General features: G+C 40.2%; 1 protein-coding gene across 1 annotated transcript; it reads left to right on the plus strand.

The window, feature by feature from the left end:
* The first annotated feature begins 214 nt into the window (after window positions 1–214).
* On the plus strand, window positions 215–3,371 carry LOC149830977 (5'-adenylylsulfate reductase 3, chloroplastic-like). Its single transcript, XM_090011946.1, has 6 exons — window positions 215–366; window positions 512–631; window positions 768–927; window positions 1,594–2,080; window positions 2,310–2,618; window positions 2,712–3,371. The coding sequence occupies exons 1-6, from the start codon at window positions 291–293 to the stop codon at window positions 2,946–2,948; spliced, it is 1,389 nt and encodes a 462-aa protein (XP_089868072.1). The 5' UTR covers window positions 215–290; the 3' UTR covers window positions 2,949–3,371.
* Window positions 3,372–12,216: the final 8,845 nt, after the last annotated feature.

Below are 12,216 nucleotides of genomic sequence, written 5' to 3' on the forward strand. Positions count from 1 at the left end.
TCAGCCGATTCGTGTCAAAATGATAAACATTCTCTCCAAGCTTCACGTGTACTGCCACGTGTAAAGGTCAAGGGGCGGCTGACTCCGACCATTCTGGCGGGGTCGGGGCGGGGGAAAGAAGGCGTCCAGGTTCAATGAACCGAAACTCGTGGCTGGATCTCCCTCATTTTCCGTTATATATCTCTCCCCTCGTTCGATTGCTCATCCCGATTCAATCGCGAGTTTGGGAGGAAAGAGTTCCACAGGGGAAAAAGTTTTCCCTCGATTTTCCTCGTTGGCGATCTTCCCTCATGGCTTCCCTCTCTTCTTCTACTGGAGTTTCTCGCTCTTTCTCGTCCTCCCATGAGATTTCCAGAGACCTCAGAGGTAAAAAGACAAACCGGAGAATGGTGGACTCTTTTCTTTCCCTCTTTTCCTTCCCTTTTTGATTCGGTGTTTTGCTTCTTCTTCGTTCCTCCGTTTGGTTTCTGAGGGTAATGTTTTGGCGCTCCTCCATGTGAAAATGATTCAGGGTCGGGGTCGTTCAACCGAGTTTGCTTTCCGGCGACGGCGAACCACGGCCGGAAAGATATCGCCTCTTTGACCAGCGGGTTCTCCGTTCGAACGTCTTTGTCGATCGTCGAAGTGCCTGGTATGTTGCTTCTTTCCTTTAACGGACATTTATCGTTGTGTTTATCGGGTTAACTTGGGGAAGTAGGTGTTTTTTCGGTTGAAAATAACGGGAAGAGTGTTGAATATAACGGGATTTTTTGCCTTCGATTTTTTAGTTGAGAGGAAGAGGAAAGAGGAGGAGGAGGAGGAGGCGGTGGTGGTGGTGGAAGAAGAAGACTACGAGAAGTTAGCGGTGGAGCTCGAGAGAGCGTCGCCCCTCGAGATAATCGACGCAGCGCTCGCCAGGTTCGGCGACGACATCGCCATCGCTTTCAGGTAGGGAAAATGAAAAAGTAGGAAAGTGAAAGTGTCAACTTTTCCTTTTATTCCAAAGGGTGGAAAATTTTCGAAGAAAGGTTTTTCTATTTGACAAGAAAAAATTCTCCATCTCGAAGACGGAGGAATTTATCATATAAAAATTTGTAGTTTCCAGGGCAGCCTTCGTCCTAATCAAAACATTCTAATATTTCTCTAACCTGATTTTCTCGTGTCACACAAACAAGAGAACTTTTCACAGAGAAAAATTCTCATATTTCATATGAAAACTTCTCGTTTGCAAAATTTTCTTTTCCTATGAGATATATTCTCGCTTCCAAACGTGTCATAAAGAAATTATGGGTGTGGGAGCCATACGTTGAAGCTGGATCTGGTGTAAAATGTAATTGTTCATGGGAAACGAGTCCTTCTTTGTCCTTTCATGCGCTATTTGTTTAGTTTGCATTGAATCATATAGGAAAAAAACAATTTCCCTGGTTGTCGTACTTTTCCGGATAAATGGGTGCGTGCGTCCAAACACCTAAGGAACCTACTGGTGCGGGCCCATATGAGGATGCTAGAGATGTTACAATTGTTCATGGAAAAAGTGTCTTTGTTTTTCTTTCATGTGGAGTTGTCTAGCTTGCATTCTTAAGAAAAGTTCAACTCTGAAAATGTGTTCTGCAGCGGCGCTGAGGATGTTGCATTGATTGAATACGCACGGTTAACAGGCCGGCCCTTTAGGGTGTTCAGTCTGGATACAGGAAGGCTTAACCCTGAGACCTATCAGTTATTCGATGCTGTGGAGAAGCACTATGGCATCCACATTGAGTACATGTTCCCCGACGCTGTTGAAGTGCAGGCTTTGGTTCGAACCAAAGGCTTGTTCTCCTTCTATGAAGATGGTCACCAGGAATGCTGCAGGGTGAGGAAGGTGCGCCCTCTCAGGCGGGCTCTCAAGGGCCTCAGGGCATGGATCACGGGGCAGCGCAAGGATCAGTCGCCGGGCACGCGAGCCCACATTCCTGTTGTCCAAGTGGATCCGTCTTTTGAAGGAATGGATGGTGGAGTTGGTAGTCTGTTCAAGTGGAATCCTGTGGCTAACGTTCAAGGCCATGATATATGGAACTTCCTTCGCACCATGAACGTGCCTGTGAATTCTTTGCATTCTCAGGTAATTAACTTGGTGCCATTGATTCTATGAATTGTTATATAAACAAGTTGATTGTTGGGGTCTATCTGTGTCCAATTCGTAGGGGTGAAAGTCTCTTTTGGATTCTATGAGTGCTGGAGTTTTTTCTCTTTAAGACAGAAAAATGCATCTTGTTTAATGAACACAAAATGGCTTTCAGTGGAAGCATGCAACAGGTGCTAAAACATCTTGAGATGATTGTTATGAACAGGGATATGTATCTATTGGTTGTGAACCTTGCACAAGGCCTGTGCTACCTGGTCAACACGAGCGAGAAGGCCGATGGTGGTGGGAGGATTCCAAGGCCAAAGAGTGTGGCCTTCACAAAGGCAACATTCAGCAGGAGGTTAATGGCAATGACAGCGTGCTCGCAAATGGGGTTGCTTCGCCATCAGACATTTTCACTAGCAAGAGTGTTGTGAGCCTAAGCAGATCAGGAATCGAGAATCTGGTGAAGTTGGAGCACCGCAGAGAGCCATGGCTAGTTGCTCTTTACGCTCCATGGTGCCGCTTTTGCCAAGTAAGCAAATTGCTATTGCAGAAATTAGAACCATCTGAATCCGTTCAATCTTGAATTCTTTGTACTTAACAAAGATTGTCGCTTGTTGTGCAGGCGATGGAAGGTTCATTTGTGGAGTTGGCAGAGAAACTTGAAGAGTCTTCTGCGAGTGTCAAGGTTGGGAAATTCAGAGCAGATGGGGAGCAGAAGGCATTCGCACAGAAAGAGCTTCAGTTGGGTAGCTTCCCTACCATTCTGTTCTTCCCCAAACATTCAGCAACGCCCATCAAATACCCCTCTGAGAAAAGGGATGTGGACTCGTTGCTGGCATTTGTCAAGGCCCTCCAGTAGTGTTTTTTTTTTGGTGGGGAGGGAAGAAGGAAATAAGGAAATAAAATAAATTCATTAGGCAAAGGGCAGCTACTGGCTTATCACCATTATCATTGCCATGAAAGAAGACAGTGGAGAAGCTGCCCTCCCAATGGTTGTCAATGATCGAAGAGCGCAGCTTGAGAGCAGTGTATATAGTTTTGAACTGTTTACCTCATGCTGGGAGTTCCCCTAGTACTTCAGATTTGTGTAATTTTTGTTGTCTTCATCATCGCATGGAGTTCCCCTTAAAACTTCAGATTTGTGTAATTTTTGTTGTTTTTCCTCATCGGAAGGAGTTCCCCTTAAACTTCAGATTTATGTAATGATGGAATTGAGCCCTTGTTTTTGTCTACAACATGGAAGTATTTACTCATGAATGGCGATCTTGTTTTCCTTACTGTACTGCAATGCATGATGGCTGGGATAGGCTGTGTATTGGTGGTTCATGTCACCAACTTGTGTAGTATGATGTAGTAGTAGCATTTGTAATCGATAAGGGTGTTAAATGCCTGACTATTGATCTCTCTCGGTCTTTTTCTGTTGTTGAGAGGAAGCGCCATTATCAGATGGAAGGTGATCAGCTCTAACCGTGTACTGGTAAGAAGATGGACTTCTGTTAAACAGTGACCCCTTGTCGTCAACCATACTTGATATGTTGAAAATCCGTCGTCACAAATCTAGTTAGTTCATTTCACTCATGATTCCATACAAATGAGCAAAAGAACATTAAAGCCCAAATACTCTGAGTGTAAAAGGATAATTATCTTATGCAATGGTGCTGCTAGGTGTGTAAAGGTGGATTACAAGATGATACTTCGTAGCAACCATGACCAGTATGAAGATGTCTGCAACTAATCAAATGTTTTGCCTGGACTTTGAAAAACCCAAGGCCCTATTTGGATGACGGGTCAAAACTTTCGTTTTAGAAACCTAGGTTTTATCTTTATTTTTTTTTATGATAACTGATGTATACAGGATAGCCTGATTTTCAAGAAGTTTCTAACCAACTACGAACTATCTAAGAAAACAGAAAATAAATCTGAAAAGAGCAAGAAATATTGAAAATTTGCTGAAAATTAATGAAAAACAGAAAATAAATCAAATAAATTAGAAAGTAACAAATCTTAAATCCAACTCTACTCTCATCAGTCTCTAATCTTATATCTTTCTTATATTTATAGGAAAAGAATCATAATCTAAGTCAATCCAACCTACCAATTCTGATAAACATCAATTAAAAAACTTGTCAATCCTAATAAACTACAAAGTAAGAATATGGATCAATTATTTAGATCTCATATCCATTACAAGAGATTTAAGTAAAATGAAAAAGAAGCAAAATCTAAAATGGACACTGTGGACCCGGAATTCTATCACTTTGCTGATGTTCTTCTCCGGTTGGAAAAAGACTGGACCTCAAGTTTGAATCTCGCATGTGCTTCTTCAAATCCGACTCGACTTCTATCAACCACAAAAGTGATACTGTTAAGTAAAGTGGATTGTGGCCAAAACTGTTTTGTCGATGATCTTAACAAAGGGAACATACTAACTTTGTTGCTTCTTGGTGGTTGGTACAAACCAACTCCAAAGGGATCTCCTTGTAATATTTGAGTCAAAATAGAAAGATCCACCTGCAAGTACTCCTGAATCCAATTATATCGGATCAGGTCTAAGTATGTGCCACCTAGGTCAAATGGATATGATATGCTAAGAATATGGGTTGGGTTCAAGACCTTCAAATTTTTTTTTGGACCAAACCCAACTGAAATTGGGTAAACAAAAGCTAGATTCAGGTTCAAAAGTAGCGGGAACAGATTCTAGATTCAGGAACCAGTCTGAGAAGACTTGGAACTGGTCAAATAAATCTTTGAACCTGTCTGGAACTGCCATGAATTGGTCGTTGGATCCAAACGGGTCTGAAGCTGGTTCAAACCCATGATTAGGGCTGTCACAGGTTCATCTGAGAGGCCTCCCATTGGGAAGCATGGGAGGCTTGCCCCCACCCGGCAGTAAACCCACAACGTCGGCGACTCTCCCGGCCAGCTGAGGAGGGGGCGGCCAGCTGAACCCAGCCGACGGATGGTTGCTGACCTGGTTCTCGTTGTCGGTTTGTTCTACACCAGCCGTATTGAACCCGACTCGCTCAAAGGAGCCGATAGGTCGGGTTGCCCTCCTACCGGCCTACTGCATGATTCTGACAACCTTCCAAGGGCCCCTCTGGTTGAGTCTAGCCGGGGGCATGTCGCCGGCAAGATCCCGGTCACCAGTGCGCTCCCACTTGGTCAGATTAGGTTGAGGTAGAGGGGCGATCGAGTAATGGTGTGGCAGGGGAGCCCCGGCCAGCAGGGAAGGAGGATGATCTGGTGCCGGGGGCAGGTACCGCTGGTCAAGGCTGGATGAACCTTCCTTTTGGCCAGATAGTTGGCAGAGGAAGGAGGCATATTGGTGTTGGTTGGGCAGTAGCCCTCATCACCATCAATAACCTGCTTTCCTCGATCCACCCTCTGGTTCAACGTTAGCGGCAGAAGAATGCTGCTAACTCCAGATTGCTTATCGGTTGGGGGCGGTTTCTTACTCAAGTCCATTGTTCTAGCTGAATCTCGTGCGTTGATTTCCTCATAGAACGGTCGGACCACAACACACATCGCCGTGGACGACTGCATCTTGCCAGCACGTAGAACCTTCTTCCTGTTGAGGGTTTTCTTTGTGCACCTGAGGAATAAGATTTTCTTAGATTGACAGCTTATTTAAATATTGGAGAGACCGACTGCCTCCAATAGTCGATTAGTTGAGCTTTGATAATCTCTTTTCTCATGCACCGTTTTACCTATCAATGTTACATCGATTGAAAAGCACCATCAACTGATCTCATAACCCAAATTTGTTTTTCGAAATCATAAACACTATCAGCTCTGAAACCAATTGATGTAAGCGGGAGGGTCTAACCAACAACGAATAATTTTGAAAAACGATAAATAAATCTGAAAAAAAGAAATAATGAAAAATTGCTGAAGATTAATGAAAAACAAGAAATAAATCAAATAAATTGGAAATAATAAATTTTGCATCCAACTATACTCTCAACTGCCTCTAACCATAGATCTTCCCTATATTTATAGGGAAAGAATCATAATTAACCATTTATAATAAACATCAATTAAGAAACATGCCAGTCCTACTAAACTACTAAGTTGGAATATTGATCAAATATTTAGATCTCATATTCATTACAAGAGATTTAAGTAAAAAAAATATTCAAAATCTAAAATGGATCCAAATGGACCCCATGGACTCAGAATTTTGTCACTTCATTCCCATATCATTAACCCTCTTCGAAACAAGGAAAACCCCGAGTGAGGACCCATGACCACCCTGCCTTATATGGCCCACCTCTGAAAGGTACAAACATGTACACCCATGCACCAGTGAGGTTTGATCTGGTGCCTTCATCTCAGCACCTTCACAACCACCCTGTTGGCCACCCGTGTGGCCCCTGTGGTGGTGAAACCCAGGTTTTATCTTAAAACCAGGTTTTTGGCAAAATGATCTTGACAAAGCCTGGTTTACTCTTTGCTTGGGTCAGCAAAAAATGAGCTTTGTTAAATTTAAAAATACAACAACAAAAAAAAGGAATAGGTCGAGCCATTTTCTGGCCACCATCGACTAGAAAATGGCTAGGTTGGAACTGCCCATGTGGGCAATACCAACCCAGCCATTTTCCAGCCAGTGGGTAGCCATAAAATTAGCAGGAAAACATTTAAAATGAAAAAAAAAGAAATAATCATTTTCTGGCCAACCAATGGTCAGAAGTATTAGAGATTGTGAGAGATCTTTACCACGGTTCAAGCTGCACAGAAAATAGAGAAAAGAAAGAGATGCGTTGGGGGCAGCAAAAGCAGATTCCACCTCAAGCCCTAATCTTTTATATTAAAACACTTTTACAATGGGGACTAAATTATCATATCACAACAACCATATTACAAAAATGTCATTAATAAAAAAAGAGGTCAACAACATAGTTAAAAGGATTGACGTGTATGGATCTGGATCTATTTTAACACCCTCCCTCAAGTTGTTCATGGTTTTGGAGCATGTACAACTTGCTCTTCAATAGCCAAAATTAACGTCCTATAACCCTTTGGTAAACAAGTCTGCCACTTGATCTTTTGTTCGAATATGCCGTAGTTCTATCTCTTTTATCTCGACTTTTTGCCGTATAAAATGTTATCAATCTCAATATGCTTCGTCCTGCTATGCTGAATAGAGTTAAATGCAATATTGATGGCGCTTTGATTGTCGCATAGAAGTAATGATCGAGTAATTGTCTCTCCAAGATCACTCAATAAGTGTCTAATCCATGTAACTTTTGTCATTGTTGCAGCCATCAACCTGTATTCTGCCTCTATACTCGATCGCGTTACTGCCTTTTATTTTCTATTGCTCCAAGACACTAAATTGTGTCCAATGTATATACAATATCTAGAGACAGATCATCTCTCATCTGGATCCCCTGCCCAATTTGCGTCTGTATAAGTGATGAGTTCATGTCCTTTATGTATGTTATCGTTCTTGCGATAAACAAGTTTGTCTCCTATAGTTTCTTTTAAATAGCGTAGAATACGTTTCACAACTTCCATATAACATTTTTTTAGAGCATGCATAAACTGGGATACCTGATTGACAACATAAACTATATCAGGTCTGATAAAAGTTAAATACTACAACATCCCTACAAGATTCTTATATGTTGTAGGGTTGACGCAAAGGTGGCCATCTTCAAAACTCAGCCTTTGATGTAATACACTTGAAGTGTTGACTGGTTGGAAATTCGTCATCCCGGCTCTTTCCAGAAGATCAAGAGTGTACTTTTATTGCATGAGTGTCAATGTGTCTTTTTGTCTGTCAACCTTTACACCAAGGAAGTACCTCAACTTTCCTAAATATTTCATCCTGAAAGTTTTCATCAAAAACTGCGTCGCTTGTTGCACATGATTATCTGAACTCCCAGTAATCACAATATCATCGACATATATAAGAAGTATAATGATGTTTATCTTCTAGTAAATAAAAAGTGAGTGGTCCAGTGAATATCTTCTAAAACCATAGCCTTGAATTTGCATGAAAAAACTTTCAAACCAAGAGTGAGACGCCTGTTTCAATCCATATGGAGATTTTCTTAGCTTGCACACCCAGGCAGTAGAATCCTTCTCGGCATACCCAGGAGGTTGCTCCATATATACTTCCTCCTTTAAAACCCCATGCAAGAATGCATTTTTAACATCTATTTGACTAAGATTACATCCTCGGTCGACTGCTAAGGATATGATGACACGAATTGTGCCCATTTTGACCACCGAACTAAATGTTTCATTGTAATCTTCACCATATTGCTGCATGAATCCCTGAGCAACAAGTCGTGCCTATATTCGTCAATACTTTCTTCGGGCTTATATTTTATTTTATAAACCCATTTTGAGCCAACTACATTCTTTCCTTCTGGCCGATACACTATTTCCCAAGTCTGACATTCATGAAGAGCCTATATTTCTTCATCCATAGCCTCAATCAAATGACGAGATTGAATAACTTGATTAAAACAAGTGAGTTCATTCTGCTTTGTGAACTGAGACATAAGCAATTGAAAATCAAGAGAAAATGTCTCATAACTCACCCATCGCTGAATAGGATGCCTGACCTTCGAGCTGGATCACTAGAGACGATTTCCATATCCCTTGGCCCTGTATTTTTGTCCTTTCTAGTGTAGATTTGTCCAGAAAAGTGTTCAACTGGAGGTGGCTCAACTGAAGATGGCTCAACATGCATCTGTGAGTCACTCAACTCCCTACTCGAATCAAAGGAAGGACAAGTCGCCTGACATGTCTCTCCTGTATTGGCAAAAAGATTTGCGCTCACCCATGGATCATATACCTCTACTTTTCGAGATGGCAACGGTTCAGAGTCATTGATCTGAAAATTCTACTCATCAAAAACAACATTCCTGGAGGTCCTAATATGTTTTGTAGTAGAGTCATAGCATCAATAGCCTTTGTATTCATCCGCATACCCAACAAATCTACACTTAGCGGCCTTGTCCTGAAACTTATTTCGCAAAGATGAATCAATATGCACATAACATACACAACAAAATACACGCAGCTCATCATAAGAAGGATGTTGCCCAAACAAAATATAATAAGGGGATTTCTGATCTAGAAGTACCATAGAAAGACGATCTATGACATGAACAGATGTGTGAAAAGCTTTTGTCTAGAGACTAATGGGCACATTGTTGTCATGTAACATGCTCATCACACTTTCAAAAATATGCCAGTGTTTCCTCTCTGCAACCCCATTTTGTTGAGGGGTATGTGGGCAAGAAATCTGTCGACTTATTCCTTTATCACGAAGAAAGGCAATAAACTCGTTCGGTGAATACTCTCCTCTACCATCACATTCTAAATGCACAATATCAGAGGAAAACTTTGGTTTGACAATCGAATGAAATCCTTGAAATATTTGAAAAACTTCATGCTTATGCTTCAAGAAATATATCCAAGTATAGTGGAAATAAGAATCAATAAATATAACATAATAACAACTGCCAGAGAGAGAAGGAATAGGGGTGGGTCCCCAAACATTGGAACAAACAATCTCAAATGACTTTGAAGCTCTTTTATTGATAATATGAAAAGAAAGAACATGACTTTTTCAGAGTTCACAAGATGAACATTTTTTATTTTCTAAAAAGGAACATAAACTAGACTCTGGAAGGAGACCATCAGATACAAGATTTTTAATAAAACCCCGACTACAATGTCCCAAGCGACTGTGTCGGATATCTAGCTTATTACAATGAGATGAATAAAAAACTTTCAATGGACTAAAAGACAAAGACTTTGAAGGCAAGATGCTGAAGAATGCTTGGATGACTCTAACTGAAGAACTGAAACTGAGGGAGTCTCTTTGAAGATGTACATGTTTTCTCGTTGCTCTCCCTCAGCGAACGTCTCTTTCGTTCGTAGATCCTTAACATAAACAGATGAGGGAGTAAATTTGACTCAAAAATTCATATCATCAACAAGTTTAGCCACAAAGATAATGTTCTTTTTAATATTAGGAGCAGGAAGGACATTAAATAAGTGAAGTGAGGACTTTGACATAGGAATATGTGCACTACCAATATGACTAATGGAGTGATAAGTTTCATCTCCCGTAACTATACTACCTCTTTCAAGATAAGACAATAAGTGAGATAACTTACCCGCATTACCCGTGACATATGTGGCAACACCAGAATCAACATACCATTCCCCTTGTTCATTTTGCTTGATGGTCATCTGTGACAAGGCTGATAACAAAAGTTGTTGCACATTTGCATATGACACTTTTGTGTCCATAGTAGTAGCTGGCTTATTCTTAGTTTTGTTTATTTTTCCTTTGTTTTGCAGGTTAAACCAACAATCAACTTTCATATGTCCCCTTTTGTTACATAAGAAACAAGTGGACACTCTCCTCTGATTCCATGCATTAAAAGCACCAGGAATATAAGGTGTAGGCAAGATACCACGACAATCCTGCCCAAAACATCATCGGCCTGTGCCTCCTTATTCCCTCCATTCCCTCGTCCAAAACCTACAAAAGTGTCCATGACCAAAACTGAATGAGAACGAGCTGATTCATTTCCTTTCGCCCTTTGTTTTATAATCATCTCATGCTGGAGAAGTTTTGCCTGAAAATTGTCAAAGTTGGGCAAGTGGGGAAGGCATGACAAAGTTGTGGTAAACATGTCAAAATCAAGGCTCAATCCATTAAGAAGTTGTACTTTATCTTTATCTGAAATAACACTTTCAATAACAACCAATTGGTCAATAATATTCTTCATGCGGCCTATGAATTCCATAATTGTCATTGAGACTTTCTTCAAACTTTGAAACTCATTTTTCAAGTACATAACTCAAGCTTCTGATATATGAGTATGTCTGAGAAAGCTAATTCCATAGATCTGTTGCAGTGCAATCATCTGAAAGAGTAACCAACACTTCTTGAGAGAGTGTTGATGTAATATAAGCAACCAAAGACTGGTCCTGCTTCTTCCAAGTCGTATACTCTGAATTTTTAACAGATTTGGTAATTGTGTCGCCCTTCTCATTCTTGGTTTCTTGCAAAATAAACTGTGGTGGTATGAGAACATAATCATCCAGATGTTCATCGAGATCCTGACTCTGTATAAATGAAAGTATTTGTCTCTTCTATGTCAAGAAATTAGAATAAGTTTTTTTGTAACGAACTGATTTAAGAAAATTGCAGAGGGGCCGAAAGACGAGAAGAAATCCATAACAATGAAACAATGAATAAGCAAACAAGATAGGAGAAAAGAAACAAACTGATTTGAGATCACTTAATCAATCAACTGAGCTTCAATAAAACATATATTTGTGCAACCAATACCTTCTAAAAATAAAACTCATTTCCTTTTTGAGTTTCAGAATTGAGAATGTAAACAGTCTGCCTAGAGATGTTGCGTAGAGAAGCACAAAACTGATTTTACTACTGATTGAAAAAGAGAAAAGGAAGACAAATACAAGTTCAAAAATGTGAAAATCTGATATAACAGTGAATGCAAGACTATGACAACAATACATAAAAATCTGATATGAACGTCCAGGGTGGAACCAATTCTATATCAGAATGTAGAAAAAAAAACTTCAGCAATATGGGGAACAAAAAGGAACGATTCAGGCGAGAGATGTATATTAAATGACAACTGAGATCATATAGCACGAAGCTAACAAGGTCAGAATAAAAACTTTAGAAACGCACGACAGAATGAAAAAGAATCAAAAGGGGATTCAACAATAAAACTTTTCCAATAGAGATTTAAGAAAAAGAATAGTAGAAATTTTACCTACAAAGATTTAAAAGAAAGAATGGTAGAAATCGAAGATTTTAATTTCTCAAAAAGAACCGCCTTCTTCAGATCTCGTTGAGCATTTCTCTAGTAGTGTTCTGCAACCTGGCTCTGATACCATATTAGATATTGTGAGAGATATTTACCACGGTTCAAGCTGCACAGAAAATAGAGAAGAGAGATGCACAATGGCGGGGGCACAAAAGTAGATTCCACCTCCATGCCCTAATCTTTTATATTAAAACACTTTTACAATAGGGACTAAATTATCATATCACAACAACCATATTACAAAAATGCCATTAATAAAAAAAGACGTCAACAACATAGTTAAAAGGA

This window comes from Nuphar pumila, chromosome 7 (assembly GCF_984573655.1).
Source record: "Nuphar pumila chromosome 7, dmNupPumi1.hap1.1, whole genome shotgun sequence".
Lineage (NCBI taxonomy): Eukaryota > Viridiplantae > Streptophyta > Magnoliopsida > Nymphaeales > Nymphaeaceae > Nuphar > Nuphar pumila.